The sequence below is a fragment of the Mesoplodon densirostris genome, chromosome 12 (genome assembly GCF_025265405.1).
Source record: "Mesoplodon densirostris isolate mMesDen1 chromosome 12, mMesDen1 primary haplotype, whole genome shotgun sequence".
NCBI lineage: Eukaryota > Metazoa > Chordata > Mammalia > Artiodactyla > Ziphiidae > Mesoplodon > Mesoplodon densirostris.
In genome coordinates this window covers 25,666,263-25,686,066 of record NC_082672.1, presented here as the reverse complement: position 1 = coordinate 25,686,066, position 19,804 = coordinate 25,666,263, and the positions used below count along the sequence as shown (strand labels likewise).

General features: G+C 39.3%; 1 protein-coding gene across 1 annotated transcript in view; it reads left to right on the top strand.

The window, feature by feature from the left end:
• The window catches only part of ECT2L (epithelial cell transforming 2 like), a 56,528-nt gene extending 38,877 nt beyond the window's left edge, over positions 1-17,651 (top strand). Inside the window, 10 exon segments of the mRNA XM_060114524.1 lie at positions 309-495; positions 1,204-1,386; positions 3,216-3,410; positions 5,099-5,172; positions 5,271-5,371; positions 5,374-5,426; positions 6,122-6,187; positions 7,525-7,613; positions 15,996-16,168; positions 17,524-17,651. Coding sequence (XP_059970507.1) covers positions 309-495; positions 1,204-1,386; positions 3,216-3,410; positions 5,099-5,172; positions 5,271-5,371; positions 5,374-5,426; positions 6,122-6,187; positions 7,525-7,613; positions 15,996-16,168; positions 17,524-17,651 — 1,249 coding nt within the window.
• Positions 17,652-19,804: the final 2,153 nt, after the last annotated feature.

Below are 19,804 nucleotides of genomic sequence, written 5' to 3'. Positions count from 1 at the left end.
TCCTGAAGTTTAATGCCTGAGCACTCATGGGAGCCTGTACAAAAAGATGATATCCCAGATAAGGGGGCCTCCCTCGTCTGTGGGATCCACAATCCGATCTGTACCGCTTGGGTTCTCTTAACCTCGGCCAGGCAAGTTGAGTTTCATTTTCATTTTACGCCTGCAACCACGTCTACCTACACAACTACGGGTGTCACCCTGACTGGTTGAAGTTATCATTTCTCCATATAAATTATCAGCACTATAATTTATTTTGAAAGAAGAGAGTGTTCCATGCATAGAAATTATTGTGTCAAAATTCAAAGTAGATTTAAGTATAAATACATGCCAGGCCGCTATGGGTCAGCCCCAAATGAGGAAGACAAAGGACATGGCAGAAAGGCTCTGTGGGGCAGCTGTGCAAGCGCTCAGGCTCAGGCGCTGGCTGGCTGCGTGCAGTTCCAGGACCAGGGCTCTTATACAAAGGCTTCAGGCAGCCATAAGGGATGGCTGCAGGTACAAAATAAAAACTTGTTTTTGCCTGAGTAGAGTAAGGCAAAAGGAGTCTTGCTTATAAATTGCTGTTTTTCTTTCAGTCTCCCTCCTACATATCAATGGGTTGCTATAGGTAGTTTCATCTTTGACTAGCAAGGGCAGCAGTAGTGGCCATTAGTTATCATACGCCTCAGCACAAACCTGGGACCAGTGCTGGGGTGGACCCTGGGATGCTGCAGGCCGAAGGGGGGGGGCTTTTTTTTTTTAATGTGCTAAATTATATGGAAGCCAAAAGAACAACTAACAAGGCAAAGTGAAGAAAGAATAAGCCATAGTTAATGTGGAAACAGATCTAGAAATGGCATGTGAATTATTTCTGACGCTTTTTCACGAGGTGAACAAAGAGGTGAATTTTATAAAGTACTGTGAGCTTTTGCTTCTGGCGGCTTAAAAGCAAGATAACTTGTTTGTACTCTGCTACCTGGTGACAGGGCAGAGCTGAGGCAGAGGCCTGGTCCCAGGCACCAGGGAGGAGCAGCTCAAGAGCAGAATCACTCTCCTGACTCCAGGGGAATGGGAGCTGCACTGAATTTAGTTTCTCAACTATCATGCAGTTCCTAGGAAGCAAAAGGTTATTATTTTTTTTAACGTAAAGTTTAAAAGAGAGGCATCAAATTTGTCGAGTGCTTAATTCATTGTGTCTCAGGGCCACTATGGTTATGGCTGCAGGGCAGAGCTTCTGAAGCCTCAGGGGGCTTGGCGCTGACTGGGCAGTTAGACACCCAGGGCCCGCCCCAGATAACCAAGTCTGCATTTAATCCTCAGGAAAGAAATGTTATAGAAGATAATCCTCAGGACACAAAATCAAGCCTCAGCAAAAACGGTCCAAAGTTTGAGTTGCTGGTTGAGTTGGTAAGCCAATTATCACATAATAAGAATTTTCTATTTGTTTTGCTCCTGACCAAAAAAAAAAAAAAAAAAAGCTTCAACGTTTATTCTGGTTCGTTCTTCCTTTTTTCTTGAAGGTTTCTCTTAGGGGAAAGAACCCTCCAAATATAACTGGGGGAAATCCAGCCAGTAGATTTTTCTTTTGAATAAATCCTGCTCTAAAAAGAAGTTGAGCCAAGAGGATGGACGTGTAACATCTCGGCAAGAGCCATCTCTGTGCTACTCCTTGCTTTTCTGATAGGACACTAGGACGGCATTTAAAGAAATGGTACATGGGCGTGAAGGTTCACAGTGTTTAACCGGCCCATCAGCTGTGGTCTGACTTCAAACGCTGAGTATAATCAGTATAACTTTTAGGGTTCTGTCTTTCCGTTTAGAAAGGGTAGTAGTGGGTGAAGCAGGTGCAGACAGGCAGAGGCTTGGTCCTGTGCGACAGTAACACACAGTGCATGCGTGCCGTCTAGCATTTCTGCAACACACATCCACATTTATTATCATGTTTCAACCTCAGAATCCTGTAAGTCAGGTGTTAGGACCCACGTTTTGTAGAGGAAGAAGTAAAGTCAGAAAACTTAAAGGATTTCCCTAAGGTTAGACAGCAGGCAAAGAGAGAATCTTGAACCCTGCAGCGCGGAGCTCAGCCCCCAAGGCTCTTTCCCAGTCACACAACACCCAGGACCGGTCCGCCTACAGTGGACGGTGCCGCCGCGGACCTTGCTGGCCCCGCGCTCACTCATCCCCAAACCCACCCCCAGGAACCACCAAGGAGGAGGGCATTTACATAGTGCAGTCATTACGATAGAATCTCATCCGACTATTGGTAATAATACCTGACAATGGTTTTAAGACAACAACAGAAGTTTTGACAGCTGAAACCTTAAGTCAAAATGATGATAAATTTTAGATAACTCCAGTATTTTAAAAATATGTAAATACACATAAAATATAATGTGGGCTGTAAACCAACTGCCAAGTGGGATATAGATGTATTTTTTAACTCATTGGATATGTCTAAATAGGCATTATATACAGACCATGTGTTTGAAAGATAAAACTTAACCAAGAACAGTGCTTATAGTATTTCAAGCAGAATGAGTTGTCTGATTTTTCTCTTAAATTACTTTTACATTTTAATTTTAGTTCATGAAATCAGGGTTGACGTTTCAGGTGAAGATCACATGGCATTACACGTTAGTATTGTCCTATTTTATTTGGGGCAGTGTGGGGCTGACCTAGTGCTGGAGGGGAAAGAGGATATTGTGTTCTAGGAGTTTTAATCGTTCTAGGCTCAAATATTACAAGACCATTAGATTTTAAAAAATTGAATACTGTAACTGTTTTCTATTGTAAAGATACTAATTTTACAACTTTTCAAAAGTACAAATATAAGGAAAAGAATTACCTAGTCCCAGTAAGGAAAATTAATTTCTCCATACATAAACATAGCACAGTTAATATCAGGATGTGGGATTTCTTTACACCAGTGTATGGCTTTTCCCTCTGCATTACAAAAACAGGACTTTGATATATAGAAATATAGACCACCTGGCAACCTAATTACCCAGGAGTGGTGGGTTCACAGGTACTTTTCCCTAAACACGGAAAGAACAGCCTGAGTTTCGGTGGAAACTAGTGGAAGGTCTTCGGTGGAAGACCACCTGACTCAACCTGCTTCCTCACTTCCCATCTCCTCCTTTCCTGTCAAATCTGAACCACTCAGTGTCAAGACAAAAGGATTTGACAAAAGCCCTGCCCTAAACAACTGACCATGAATTTATTTTTTAAGTTTATAGGTTGTCACTGGCCAATATTTCATGGCCAGGCTTTCCTCATATTGCAGGTGGTTTCTAGATGACTTGAGAGACAGACTACAGGAATGGGGCCCAGCTCACTGCGTGGGTGAAATATTCATAAAGTTTGGAAGCCAGTTGAACATATACACCAATTTCTTCAACAATTACCCTGTTATTCTGAAAACTATGGAGAAGGTAAAAGATTGAGTGACCGTCCAGGCACTTAGTAGCCCTTCTGAGCTTGAGAGGAAGTTTCATGTGTAACCTGAAGGACTAGAATTACCAGGAAAGACTTCTTCTCTACTCTTGGCTTCCAGATCTTCTCTGGTTTACTGTGAGCTCCTTGAGGACGGGGACCCTGACTTACCTAATTTTGTGTCGCTACGGGCTGGCACAGTGCTTGACGCAGCAGCACCCTGGAACTGGTTGTGGGACTGAACTAATCCTCATGCAAACTGCCAGACTCCCACCTGTCCCAGTTACCCTGGGGCTCGGTTACAGGAACGTGCTTCACAATGAGGCAGAAGCAAGACTGGTAACCCTGATTCCATGCTGCCACTACAGCCCTGGGCGGCCTTGGCGAGTCCAGCTCTCTCATGGAGAAAAGGAATTCATAACCCACACATTGGAATAAAAACGCTCAATGTGTGAAATCTCACGATGGAATAAGGAGTTCCTTTGTCTTACATTCCCGAGTGAGTGCATTATGAACAGTCGTCCCTGTTGTGACTCTTGCCATCCACTGTCTGAGCGGGAATATGCAGCTCCCGTCTATGCCCCTTGCTGCTCTTGTTGGGATTTCCTCTGATGGCAGTAGGATACCTCTCTTCCCTCCTCAGTTTACATCAAAAGGGTAGCAGGAGAGGCACCCTGTGACGTGGTGGTGCACTCTGCCACTGTCCCCACGTCCACTGTGGCCATGTCTACCTGTCTGCACTGAGGCCCTGAAGGGAAAGCCCGGGGCTGGGAGGTCTCTGGACGATTCCTGACCTCAGACATTGCCCCTTGCTGTCCTTCCTGCCCCACCTGGGGAGTTTAAACACTGCAGGACAACTCGATTATGTGAAAGTTGCATGAATAAATCAGTTTCATAGAACGGACTTTTAGGACAAGAATTGGAACAAAGCATCACATATTATCACAGGCAAATTTGTGCCAACATTTTTATAGTTATGGATAATAATGTATCTATGTCACTAGCATGGGGGTGCATATAAGTAAGCACGCAATAAATGTTAGCTCTTAACATTTCTGAAATCAGTGACTATTTGACTTCTAGAAATTAGCATTACTGCCATCTGAGAAAAATGAGGTAACTTCCTGGGGGCTGTAATGGTGATGAATAATACATTTAAAAACAGATATTACGTACAGTGGAGCCCCTTTTTAATGTTGCTGTGGAAAACATGCTTAACAGCAGTATTACAGGTGAACCCATTAATAGTGTCTTACTATTAGGAAATGACCTTTATTGTGTGACAGGCACTTTACGGATAGGATTCGCCCCCTCCCCACTCACTGCAAGGTTAGATATGATATCCATGAGAAAACTGAGGCTCAGAGAAGTTAAGTAACTTGACAAAGTCACATAGAATTAGATAGACTTAAATTAGAATTCTAATTCTAATCCAGGCCTACCTGCACGCAAAGCCCATTTTCAGTTTTCTATACTTATTAAGTTCAATGAATAGGGTTAGGTTTATGGTATAATTAAAACAGTATATTTAGGATATCAGTAGGCACCTATCATGTTAATAATACTGTGATTAGATGTAGATGTTGCCTTTCTGCTTTTGAGTGCTTCACAGATGGTGCTTGCCTGGTGGAATAGAATGCTTTAAAACTGTCTTATAGAGTTTTGACAATATAATGCTCACCTTTAGTGCAGAGAAATGATACCAGCAATCCGAGCTTTCCTGAAGAGGCCTGATAAGACCATTGTTACAAAGATGCTGAGGTAAGCTCTGAGGGAGAGAACAGCCGGGGCACCCCAAGTATGGGAGTTCTCTGGCCGTCAGAAAGAGACCAGGGCTCCCTTGTCTGTGCCTCATACAGCCTTCCGGAGCTGCTTTTGTACCCATCCCGAAGGTCTGGAGAATATATTCATCTTCTCTATGCTCTGAGGCTTCACACTCCTGCAGAACATGTTGACCATGGGACTTGACCACTGCAATTGAAGTAATCAAAAAATACAAAGGTTACATAGATCAGGTTGGCTGCTGCTAAGAGCCTGTGTCCTTTAAAAATGTTACAGTGCTTTTGTGTACTCTTAACTCAAAGATCCTGAAATACCTTATCCTCCTGGGGTATTCTTTACTTCAAAGTCTTTCATCCTTTTAATGTGAAATCATTGTATTCAGTGATTTTGAGCTCGGAGGGCACCTATTCTAAACCAAATCACATGAGACAATGTTTTCAGAGACCTGTAGAAGTACAGTAAAATCTTTATTGATATAAAAGTTTAAAAGGATGGAGTATTTGGGTGATTTTTCTAGATAACTAAAAGAAAAGAAAAAGAGTAAAACCCTTTGTTTCTGAAAGTACTTTTTCGTGTATTAGTTAACTTTCCTGCTTGAGTAAGTACAGCACTCACAACTATATTTTGCAGGAATTCAGCATCCTGGAGTACAGTACCATCATTCTGGAAATATCACTGTGGCGTGCACACTGCATGGGAGTCTGGGCTGAATGTAAATGATAGTGCATTATGCCCAGAAGAAATTTTTGAATACAGTGTTGTCGCTAACCTCATTGTTTTAAAACATTTTGGGTACAGGAAATGGAGATTCTTATAATAGTTTATGAAAATACTGTGCCCTTATCAAGTGCCATAAAATATTTAAATCTATTTTTTATGTATAAAAATATCACAATTTCAGTTTCCCTAAAATCACCTTGTTTTCTAGATGAAGCAGAACATCACTATGAAAGATCAGCTGTCAGACATAGAGAGAATCATCTGTGGGTGCCCGGTCTGTATTCTGATGCACTTGCTCCGTCTCATGCTCATGAATTATAACCTCAAGTCACTGGCAAAAAGGAGACATACAGATTTTGATTCAGCTAACATCCATTGAGTGCCTGCTGTGTGCCAGGGGCTGCCAAGCTCTCATATTCCACATCCCTGTTATCGGCAAGCATGCTAGATGAGCAGAGGCACAAGTGGTCTTGACCCCATCCCGTAACTTCTCTGCAGTCTTAGCCCCTTTCTTGGGACTACTGTGATCATGACCCCCTTTGAGGAATGGGGCTGTGTCTTTACTGTTTTATATCTCCCTGCACATAGTATCTGGTGCAGGATTCTGCCCACTGAGGACATCGGCGGGAATCCTAGAAGTCTTCTGCTGGCTGTTACCTATGGGATATCATCTGGTCCCATTCTACCTTCCTTCTCACTGCCTTGCCTACCACCTTATGATCAAACCACACAAATCTACTCACAGTTCTTTAATAGCGTGAGCCTCTCTTCACACATTTGTGCTTTTCCCATGCTCTTCCTTCTCAGAAATTGCCTTCTTTTACTACTCCACTGGATAAACTGCTGTTCATCCTTTTAAGATCCATTTCAATCTTCGTCTGCCTTGTAAAGTATCCCACAGCGTCTCCAGTGTGAGCTGCCCCTTCCTAGGTGTTCTGCAGCACCCTGAAGGGCTCTGCCACGTTTTCCTTCAGTCCTTTATTCACAAGATCGGGAGCTCCATCAGGTATGAACTATGATTTACTTGTCTTCTAGTGTTCAGCATATACTAGGAGTTCACTATATGAATTATATTGAATTAAAATATCAATTGACTGGTAGTGTTATTGTTATTTGCTCAAACTGGGGAAGCAAGGTGGAGTTGTTTGGGCCTAATTTAGATCTGCACATTTTGATAGGGAAAGACGTGGAGTTGATCGGATTACAGAAAATCCAAAATCTTGGAACTCACAGAGCCCACAGAACTTTACCTTTGGATCACTATACACATCAAGTGATCATCTCCATGGCTAGATCAGTAAAAGGGCCTGACTTCTTAATTTGTAACATTTCATTCACCTCCTTTTCTCCATAGATCCCTTCTGACTCACCCCACCCCCACCTTATTTTTGATGCTAGGAAAGCATTTATAATAAAACAATGTTTTCAGTAGTTTAAAAATTAGACTACACCCTCAAATACAGTTTTCACTGTTTCACAAACAATGCTTTTTCATAATTGAACTGAGTTCTACTCAACACTTACATCTTCTGGGATATAAAAGCATTCTTCAGTAGTGGAAATTATTTTCTAAAAATTTATATATTTCTAATTTTGCTTTTTATTTCATAGACTCTATCAGAACTAAACAGATATCTGATTAGGGTCCAAGATGTAGCCCAACTTCACTGCTGTGATGAGAAACTAAGTTTCCCTTTAAGGTAAATATTTAACTATCCTATGGCTGCGACTGTGTCATATTTATCTTGTACCCAGAATCCAGTACAATGTCTGTCATATTGTAAATTTACGATAAATATTTGTGTTGAACTAAAAAGTTACACACACACCCCTCTCTGAGACGATGTAAGGTGCTTTATCACCTTACTCGCATACCAGGCAGCTACTGGGTAGAATGGAAGAAACTAAATTGTCATTGCCGGGACCACTAACTCCACTGAAAGAGGAATTCTGAAGTTTGGTCACTTTCCTACTGCGAGGAGAGCCAAGTGTTGCGGGGTATCACATGGATGATCCGCTCAACTCTGAGAAAGAGAAGACCAGTTGATTATCCGCAGTTAGTTACTGAGGTCAGTATTCAGAAGGTCTCACCCTAAGACCACCATGGTATTGAGGTCTCACATACCTAGTTTGTACAGTGCTCACAGTATAGGAACTTTTGTGACGAGAGGGTGCTAGCATTCCCTTTCCTCCTTTAGAACAAGGATGGGCAACCTTTTTCTGTAAAGGGGCAGATGGTAAGTATTCTAGGTCTTTCTTGCTGAATGATCTCTGTGGCAACTACCTAACTTTGCTGTTGTAGCACAAAAGCAGCTACATAAATACAATACATAATGAATAATACAATCTTCAAAAACAATACAATACCTAAGTGAATGAGTGTAGCTGTGTTCCAATAAAACTTTATTTACAGAAGACAAGGGGTGGGGCCATAGTTTTTCAATTCCTGCTTTAGAAAATTGTTTGCCAATCTATGTTTTCAATATTAATGGCAAAGATAATAACTCAACAAAGAGCAACCAAATGGAGAGGAATTAACTGCAATAAAAGAAATGAAAATTAGTTTGCCTGTTATTTCAATGAATATTTCAGTGAATGTTTCCCAAAGGCCCAGGGCAGGGTGGTGGCAGTGGCGGGGGATGGGGGAGGTTGGAAGAAACCAGTCCCTTCCAGTTCCTTCACCTCGATCCCCACCTCGAGTGGATATTAAATGAAAATCAAATCACACAGTCGTGTCACTTTTCTCATTGTCACAGCGTTGTTTTGTTTTGTTGTTTTTGGTTAGTAGCAATAGAAATGAGCTACAATGGTGGAAGGAAACTAGCTGTCAAACCAGCAATTCTAAACACACTGGTGTAGTAGGAGACATGCTAGGGATTATTCCAGTTCTTTATTATTAGAATTTATTTTACTTTCATATATTCATTCTCAAACACTCTTCCTTTACGTAAGTCCAAGTTTCTGACTTACATAATTTACCTTTTCTCTGAATAACTTCTTTTAACATTTCTTGCTGGGTAGGTAGATCTGTTGGCAATGAATTCCTTCAATGTTTGTTTGTCTGAGAATGTCTTTATTTCTCCTTCACTTCTCTTTTTAGATTTTTTTTTTTTTTTTTTGTGGTACGCGGGCGTCTCGCTGCCGTGGCCTCTCCCGTCGCAGAGCACAGGCTCCAGATGCGCAGGCTCAGCGGCCATGGCTCACGGGCCCAGCCGCTCCACATGTGGGATTCTCCCAGACCGGGGCACGAACCCGTGTCCCTTGCACTGGAAGGCGGACTCTTAACCACTGTGCCACCAGGGAAGCCCTAGATTTTTTTTTTTTTTTAATGTGGACCATTTTAAAAGTCTTTATTGAATTTGTTACAATATTGCTTATGTTTTATGGTTTTTTTGGTTTTGCTGTGAGGCACGTAGGATCTTAGCTCCCCAACCAGGGATCAAACCTGCACCCCCTGCATTGGAAGGTGAAGTCTTAACCACTGGACCGCCAGGAGGAAGTCCCTCTCCTTCACTTAAAAAAATTTAATTAATTAATTAATTTTTGGCTGCGTTGGGTCTTTGTTGCTGGGTGCGGGCTCTCTGTAGTTGCAGCGAGTGGAGGCTACTCTTTGTTGGTGTGTGGGCTTCTCACTGTGGTGGCTTCTCTTGTTGTGGAGCACGGGCTCTAGGCACATGGGTTTCAGTAGTTGCAGTGCATGGGCTCAGTAGCTGTGGCTCAAGGGCTCTAGAGCGCAGGCTCAGTAGTTGTGGCACACAGGCTTAGTTGCTCTGCGGCATGTGGGATCTTCCTAAACCAGGGCTCGAACCCATGTCTCCTGCATTGGCAGGCAGATTCTTAACCATTGCGCCACCAGGGAAGTCCCCTCTCCCTCACTTTTGAAGGATACTTTTTCTGGCTACAGAATTCTAGTTTGGTGGTTTTTTTCTTTCAACACTTATTTCACTCCCCCCTCTTCTTGCTTGCATGGTTTCCAAAGAGACGTCCAGTGTAATAGTTACCTTTGTTCCTCTATAAGAAAGATGTTTCATTTTGTTTTGTTTTTCATTGTTGTCTCTGGATACTTTCAAGATTTTATCTTTCTCTTTGATTTTCTCCAATTTGTATGTGATATGTATAGATTTGGGGGGATTTATCCTTCTTGGTATTCTCTAAGCTTCCTGGACCTATGGTTTAGTGCTTGTCAATAATTTTGGAAAATTCTCAGCCATTATTACTTCAACTATTTCTTCGGTTTCATCCTTTTACTTCTCCATCTGATATTCCCATTAGACATTTATACACCCACTGTAATTGTCCCACATCTTTTGGATATTCTGTTCCCTTCTTTTTTACTCTTTTGTTTTCTATTGATGTATTTCAGGTTCACTGATTCTCTCCATGGCTATGTCCAGTCTGCTGATGAGCCCATCAAAGGCATTATTCCTTTCTATTATGGTGTTTTTGATTTCTAGAATTTCTTTTTAATTCTTTCTTGGAATTTCCGTCTCTCTGTTTATATTATCCATCTGTACTTACATGTTGTCCACTTTTTCTTAACTTAGCTTATCTTAGTTATTTTAAAGTCCCTGGTCTGATAATTTTAACAACATTTCTACCATATCCGAGTCTGGTTCTGATGCTTGCCATGTCTTATCAGACTGTGTTTTCCTGCCTCTTAGCATGCCTTATAATTTTTTTGTTGAAAGCTAGACATGATGTATTGGATGAAAGGCAATGAGGTCAATAGGTCTTTAGTATGAGGTTTTACATTTATCTGGCTAAATGTTAGCCTGTATTTACCGTTTGTTGTAGCTGCGGTGTCAGAGGCTAAAATTTTCATTTTTGTCTCCCCTGTTGTCTTTGGGTTTTCCTAGATATTCCTTAAATAGGATTTGAACCTTGCAGTCCTTTTCAGCTATAATACCTTGTTATTATAAGGAGTCCTGTTGATGTGGTAGGAAGATGTGAGGGGAACGGAAGAGATGTATGTCCTATCATTAGGTCTCAGGTTTTTAGTGAGACTGTACCCCTGGGCTATGACCTTTACAAGTGTCTATCAGCTTTTTTACTTTTATTTTATTATATTATTATTATTATTATTGTTAGTCACCTCTAAGATGAGACAGGAAGGTTAGAGGTAGCTGTGGGGTTGGGTATTTCCCTTTCCTCATGTTGGTTAGATTCTGGTAAAATTGTTTCCCTTGAAGGCAGGCCTTTGTTAAGAGAATAGAATAGGACTCTGTGGACATGTTTCAAATGGTTACTTTCTCCCTCCCCATGGGAAGAATGAGGGTATTTTTCTGAGTTTCACAGTGAGAACCTGGTGAGGCTCCTGGAGGTAAAACTCCTGCAAGTTTTAAACTCATGCAAGGGTGTGGGGGTGTGGCGTGGGCCAGTGCTAGGCCTCCAGGAATTCGTAATCTCTTGAACTAGTTCACACTCAGGCTCTAGCAATTAGTCAACTACCCTTTAATATTCTTACCTGATGCTGGCTCCAGCAGGCAGTTTCTGCTTCCAGTAAGCTGTGATTCTACGTATCAGCTTGTCTCTTCAGCTTTGGGGTGGTAATCTACTTTATAACCTCACTTCTTCGATGGATCGAAGAAGAATTGTTGATTCTGAGTTTTCAGCTTCCTTTTTGTTGTGCGATGGAAGTGATGACTTCCAAGCTCTTTACACGTCCAACCAGAAGTCTCAAATATTAGAATTTAGACTTCTGCTTTAGTATTTGGACAACAGTACATTTGAGAGTTTCAGGAAAACAGGGGAATACTACATTATTTTACACTCTAATTACAAGGTACATTTATGTTTAAGTAGGCACTATCTCAGTGATTTGCCAAGCAATAAATACAAATGTAATTTTACATTAATATTTAAATTAAGTAAATGCAAAAAAAGGTTCATATTCCAAAAGTTATCACAGAACATTTAGGCTGAAACCTTGATTTCTGTCATTTTAGGAAGTCATATGAAACTCAAGAAATGACATTTCCACTATTTCTATCAAGGATTTCTACTTAGAGGAAAGTCTGCTTATATTTTTGCACACGAGTCTAAAGCTTTATAGTTTACCACATATTTTAACTTCTCTCATTTGATATACTCTTTACAATCATTTGGTGAGGAAGGTAGGAATGGAACCATGTTAGGCGTGGGAATCTGGACTTAAGTTGTCTGAGGTCACATTACTAATAAGTGCTTGTTTAGAATTCAAAACCAGGTCTCAGTGTTCTATCCACTGATTAGACCAGCAGGTGGAAAGATGAACTGAGACTTCCTCATAATAAACTCACCAACATAGCAACAAGTACTAAACAAATTACCAACAAACAAGAGCGGTGACACAAAAAGAACAAGTAAATATTTGTACTATAAATGAAAAAATTTGCTCTGGGGTAGAGATGAAGTCACAGTCATTTTAGAGTTAGGAAATCTGGAGGCATTTGTCCCTCTCTGGATATGGCTCTCAGAGTTCTGGGTTTGTTAAGCTTTTATAATACATTATGTACCTTGGAATTTTTATATTATTGTTTTTTTCAGAAACACCAATTTTCATCTATGTGACTTTAAGCTTGCTGATTTTTAGCATTTTTGTTTATTTTTGTTCTCCTTCTAATGGGGGTGTCGCCAAAGATGCAAAAGTGGAGCCCTCCAAGACTGGTGAATACAGGCATGGCTTTACATCACCAAGTAGAGCCATCCACTTCTCAGACCCCAGAGTCCTCTTGAGGAAAAACACTACTACACTACCGAGCATGCATACTGTTAACATTCCTTTTGACTTACCCAAAGGGACCTACAGTCATTTACCAGGGCAACTAGACACTGGGGAAGGAGAAATACCCAGACTTCTCAGGGATACTGGACTCTGGCTCTGAATTGACTTTTATCCTGGCAACCCAAAAAGCCACAATGATCCACCATTCAGAGTTTTGGCTCAGGTCAACTCACAGAACCAATGACCTACTGTTGTCTGTTCATGCCAGAGGTTGTGCTCTGAAAATTACTTTCAAAGTTTTATGTATTTATGGAAGTTGGGTACTTTGTCTCTTGGTCTGGCTAATGTAGTAATTAAACAACAAAACACTTCTCGAATGGTGTTAAGAATTTAAACTATGGTTGGCTGAGTCATTGAGCCTATTTGTGAATTAGCAAAGAAATCCTATCCAAGTTCAAGGAAAGAACTCTAACCTTGGAGTTGGTTCTTTTGAATGTGAGCAGAAGCAGCTTTATGAAACTCTAGTAGGATCTAGAGTTCCCATTTCAGTTGCTCCATTATGTCAGTATGAAGGGCAAAATTATTTTTTACACGTGCAGAATTAAGTTTTTTAAAAAAAGATTCTGTTGTTTTTTTGTCTCTGGATGAAAATTACTGGAGATCTTGGGGTGGGGGGGGGTGTAAATGGCTTTCAGAAAGCTTTATTGTAGGTAAAATTCATTTATATATAATTTAAATAGCACTTTCCTAATCAGATTAAAATAATAAAAACCTCTTTGTGCGTTTATCTTTCCCTTCTCATGTCCTCAGATTACAAGTGGCCTCAACTCCAAGCTCAAGTTAATGTGCCTGCTCCTTCCCTCCTCTGGGCCATCCACCCACCCAGTCCAAGTGGGTCACAAAACTAGAATTCTCCTTCATTTACCTCTACTTTCAATGCTGTCCCTTCCAAAGGAAAAAAACCAAACATCTGTTTACCAAGCAAACACCCCTTTCAAAGCTACTTCTTCAAAATACTCTTGTAGGCACATTCCCTAGTCATTCAGATAGAACGGCAAAGTTTTATTATAGCTTTGAACATTTTCCTAAAATGGTATGATGATTCTTATCAGTAGTAAAAATATTGCCAAGAAAGGGTCAAGAATACAGGTGAAGTTCTTTTGCCTATTTAAAGTGGCCATTCACCATATACAGCCCACCACACACCGATTTAAACGCACCCCATCTTTCTTGCTTCCCCTCTCCCTCATCCCTAGCTCTATGTGCTGCATTATTCTCAGAATAAACTATCAAATTGATCTAGAACATTATTCCTTATAAACTATGAGTAAATATGAAGCATCCCACTCCTTCCAGCCGAAATCATAATCACAGAGGTGGGAAGGAAATGTTTGAAAAAGGGAGTTAGCTCCAGTGGTTGGATGACCACTGCATTTCTATCTATCCACACACCTAACGTGACCTGTATTTCCTAACACTCTCCAAAGAGCTGAACCTGAAGTATAGCACTCCTTAAAAATGATTAACTCCCGATCTAGTCCTTTGTCTACGTCACACGCATGACTGTAGTAAATAAACAACCTAAGTGCCTCACTAGTCAAAGTGCGGTCGGCATATCAGCATCACCCAGGAGCTGTTAGAAAGGCAGAATCTCAGGCTCGTCTAGCTCTGCCGAATCAGAATTTGCATCTTAATAAAATCTCTGGGTAATTCAGATGCACAGTAAAGTTTGTACTATATATGTCAGAGCCATTACAATATAAAGTGGATTCTAAATGTGAATTATAGCAGCTTTTATTGAGAACAATCTGGAAGTCTTTGATAAAAATATATATGCCATTTGGCCAGTCAATCCTACCCTTGGGAATCCTGACAGAAATAACAGCACATGTAAGGAATTTGTTTGTATGTAAGGAAATCGATTTATCCCAACATTGCTCACAGTGGCAATTAAGAAAGAACAAATGAAAGGAGGAAGAGAGAGAGGGAGGGAAGGAGGGACAACAAAGCAAATGCCCATCAAACGGGGAAGAGTCGGATAAATCATGGTTCATCCACACTATTATCACTTAGTCATTAAAAAGAACTTGATTTCCATTGATGAGAAAATCAAGAAAAAATTCTGGAATAATACTTCAAACAATGGCACCCTACCTGTTAATAGATGTATATACAGGTACATCTGTGAGTGACTACTTGGGCAGGTTAAAGAAAAGTGGAAAGTGTGCACTAGTTTGGTAACTTAGGTGACCTGAGTGGAGGGAGGAGTGAACCAAGCAAAAAGTGAAACAAAAGAACGGGGCACGAAAAAAGCTCATAGTATATACTGTTACTTTAGCATTGCTATAAAACTTTATGTGGATCTAAATCAACAACTTAAAAATTAAACAAAGATGATGAAGATAAAAAATAAGACAATGCCTCTGAATAAGCCAGTAAATTGACTCACTTCCTCAGAGTAACTTCCTGCGGGTTGCTTGATGCTTCTCAGCAAAACATTTTTTCAGTCATCCTCCATCAAAATAATGAGCTTGCTGCACTTGGCCATTCCTGGTGAGGGGTGGAGATGGGGGGGGGCGCCTCAGTGGGGCTCTCCGAAGCTCCTCCCTAGCACATCACTTGATGCTCCATTGAGTACTGACATGAGATAACCCATACTAGAGTACAGTGAAACCTACTAAACACTGTGACCTGGGTCCACCAACAGAAGATACTAGATGGAGGTTGGGGACACAATATTTTGCCTGTTGATAAACATGCCTACCGTTGACCATGGAAGCAACCCCTGTGGAAATGAAGAGCTACTTAATTCCAGCTTTTCATACTTATCAATTTTCCTCCAATCAAAATTAGAAAAATCCCTATTTCCTACTTAGCGAATGCTTTTCTTTCCCCTGCTTCCTACTTAAGACACCTTGCACCTTACTGATTCTTGTGCTTTTTTTCTAACCCAACGTGTTACCCTTAAAGATGAAACCAAACTCAATGAAAACATATTTTCCCCAGATTGCCTAAATACATCAAACACGAAACATCAACCTTTTGACAAAACTTTAAAAACACAGCTTTAACCTGATTCATGTCATCAAGTTGGGAAAGTGCAGTGTTCATTTTTCCTGCATTGATTGGATACTTGTCCAATGGATAAACTCAAACCATTTCACCAGGAACCTTGAGGCCCACCCACATGACTGGTCTGAGAGACAGAGGGACTATTCACACCAGGAGAAAAATATATGGAGAACTTCAATAAGCCATTCAAAAGGTCTGAGGTAGGGAAGAACCTTGACTATCAGCTTATCAGTGTAAAGATGGTGAACTGTGTAACAAAACACGTATGTAAAACTTCTAAAACTGCTCCTTCTCTTTTTTAACCCAGGCTCTATGAACATACCTGTGATCTCAGTCTTTTCCTCTTCAACGATGCACTGCTTGTTTCTAGTGGGGGCACATCTCATACTCCGTTTGAAAGGACTTCAAAATCAACCTACCAGTTCATTGCATCAGTGGCCCTTCATAGACTACTCATAGAAGCTATTCCAGATTCCAAATGTATGTATTCTTTTCCTCCTAAGAGTTAAATACCTTTAGAAAGCTACATTATATAAAACATATTAACTATTAAAATAGAAAAGCAGGACAAGAATTGGAATTCGACAGCTTGCAAATAATTTCTCAAATACTTCTAGAGTCTCATTAATGTAAACTTTCATCTACCTCTAAAATAGCAAAAGAAAGGAATGCTGGCATTGTCAGAGACACACCCTAAACATTAAGAAAACAGCTTTCAAAAATCACAAAGGGAGACACAACCCTACATCATTGTGAAGGATTCTTTGAAGTAGTCTGACAGGACAGCTGGAGTCCTTAACCACTACTCTATTTTGCTTGAGGATGTTACAATTTTAGGTTTTTATCTAGTACTTTTCCATTCTACTAGGACCAAGTGATTTTTGCAGATTTGACTGTACCTTTTCTTCCGTAAGTTCATATTTAAGAGTTCTTCTATAAAGGATCGATTTGCAAAGGATGTTTAATAACAAACATTTCATTCATAATAATCTCAACAGAAATATCATTTGTTACAAAAAGAAATCCTACTTAAACCTACTGTACCTATTTTTAGTTTTTATCTTACATTCTACTTCCCAATCTTAAAAGGATCCGTATCTCTTTCCTATATTTCTGTTAGGCCAGGCAATCTGAATGTAACACCTCTCATTCCAATATTCTTCACTGCATGTGAAGGTAGGACTTAAGGTTAAAGCCAGAACCAAGGTCTTAGAGAAGGAACTTATCTAAAAAGGTCTGCTTCCCATTAGCTTCAGCCCCATTTAAAATCTGAGGATGAGAAAAAATGAACACTAAATGTGGGAATAAATATTTCACCTAGAAGACAAACTCAGCTAAGAAGGGTCAGTTACCCATAACATGTATGACATGTCTCCTTTCACCTCCCCTTAATCAGTTATGCTCTATATCAGAACATCATGATGTTAGCTAAAAGTGGGCATTCAGCTAAGTCGCTGGCTTAATTCCGTCCTGGCCTCATACCAAGGTGGCCTAGGTCTAGCTCTCAGCATTTCTTATCTACAGTTAACTCTTAGTAAAGACCTTTACTGGTTCCAGTACGTTCTGGAATTAAAGAACATTGCATTGTCTATCACTTAGTCTTTAAAAATAATTGCTAATTATAATTAAACAATTATAATGTAAAGACAAGACTATTTTAGACTATATTTGAATAATTCAGTAATTTAGGAAGTCATTTTCTAAACTGGATTTGTATTTGTTTGAATCTTTTTTTCAAAAATTTCTTCAAGATGACTTGCATTTTAAAACATTTTCTCTTTTTGATTTTTACCTGCAAAGCTAATTAGTGTACCTCAAATTATTTTTTTTTATAGATATCAAGAATGCATTTATTCTTCAAGGTCCAAAACGTGAATGGATTTGTGCTACAGAAGTTGAGGATGATAAATTCCTGTGGTTGTCAGTACTCCAAAACACCATCAATAGTAGTATGGAAAAGTGAGACTGGACTTAAAACACCAGGAGTTCCAATCTGCCCTGGCAAAGACAGACAGCATGTTATTTTCTGTTGCAGAAGATCCAGTAAGGAGCAGAATGATTATCTGTCATGGATGATGGGAGGATGAACTATGATGACCCATAAAGCTCTTCCTAACTTTTAAACTTTATCACCTATGCTCAATTATGTGAAATAGACAGTAAGAAAAATTTGAGTATGATATTTTGAACCACTTCTTTTGGTAGTTATTTTTCATGAACAGTATTATTTAGAGTAATCTGACTGACAGAACCTAAGACTGAATAAGGATATTGGGTATTTAAAGTTTTGTTTTCTGATCTAATGAAAAATAAAGTCATAATGAAAAGTGTTTCTTAAATGATCAGAGAAATGTCTTTATCTGTTGGTGATTTACCAATTATCTTTAACATTTTCATGAAATAGTTATGGATTTAAAAAATATATAAAAGAAATATAACTGGTACTTTATTTAAAAACTTGTCACATATATCCTTAATAAGAATATACTCCTCCAGAGAGCATTACAAATATACCACTATAAAGTACTAAAAATTTTTCTGTAATTTTAAGTGGTCTTTTGTTGCAAAATTAAATTCTTAGACTTTCCAAATAAAAATATTAAAAAATTTGTTACACTGTTAAATTAGAAGGCTGTTTGGCAGCGGGTGGGGGAGGTACCTTCTAAAAAACAAAACTTGCCTGTAATGGAATTTTGCTGAGTAAAAAAATGAAGAAATTAAGACAACTGTTTTAAAACAGAGAAAAATAAAAATAGGTATTGAGTAGTTTTCTGGGCACTTAAAGCCTTCATTTAATTATTTAATAAACTGAAACTATAACCTGTTAGCCACTTTGAAACCTTAGCTGATATATGCAGTAGTAAAAATATTTTTACTTAATAATGGTAGATAAAGTTGTATTAATCTTGGAAGCTTTTGGTTGTCAGCCTCCTTTTTGCTTCAAATTCTCCTTTAAGGAAATGAAATTTACTAGTACAGTCTAGGATTGTGAACTAGGCTATTTTAAACATTTTCTTCTTTCAGCAAAATACAAATTCCTTCTAATTCTTAAAAATTTAAATTCTTGTTAAAAAATGTACAAAAGTTAAAATACTGTTTTATTAGTGTAAAATCACGCTTTTGATTCTTTTATGATATATCCATGCAGCTTAACATCTATGATGCCACAGACAGAAGAAAACGTTAAAGGAATATCTGCTGTTAGTCAGCAATAAATGCAAACTTACAAATGTGATCAAAATGAAAATATAATCTAATACAAAACAAATCCTGAGACGCTACATTATCCTGAATAGAACAAACTTCAGAATCCCTTTGTTAACAGGAAAAACCTCTCTCTATGGCAAAAGAATGAGTAACAAGATAGCTCAAGATAAACTAGGAACCTTAAGGAATTTCCATTTATTCTGTGAATAATTAAGGTCCTCAGAAATTTTAAAACATATTACTTGAAAAAACTTGTAGAGGCTGATGAGCATAAGCTTCTAATTGAGAGTTAAGTACATAAATCATGCAAAAAGTGGTGATGTTTGCAAGTGGACAGTACTTACGTTGTTTGTGGTGTCAACACTTTCCTTTTGCTTCTAGGGGACAATTTAAAAAGGCCTGTCTTCACAGTTAATTTGTAAGTTTACATGACTGTTGTGGAATTAAAATCTCACACATAAGCAAGTTTAAGTCACAGGTGAAACTGATCAAATTTTCACAAGGAAAACATAAAATCTGCCCACCAAGTTGATGTGGAAAAGTCTGAAAGTACCATGTGACTCTTGAAGAATGTTAATTATGGCAGAGCTTATGGTTAACGAATGCCTTATACCATACAGTTCTTTCAAATCAAAAATTAAATAGGAAACGCATTTTAAAGATTTTTGGATTCTTTATGTTAAGTATTAAACCTAAAGACAAACTGACAGTTTATTTAACTTTGTCTCCTTTTGTAAATATTTCTGAGTCTGTGCTCGAGGTGTAAATGAGAAGCCCGTTCTCTAAATCCAAGCAGTGAGAGGTTCTGGCCACGTAAGTTTAATGGACCAATGTTATGGATGTACACCTAACGCTACGGAGCAACAAGGGCGGGCTGTGCCAACAAACACAACATTACCCTCCACGAAG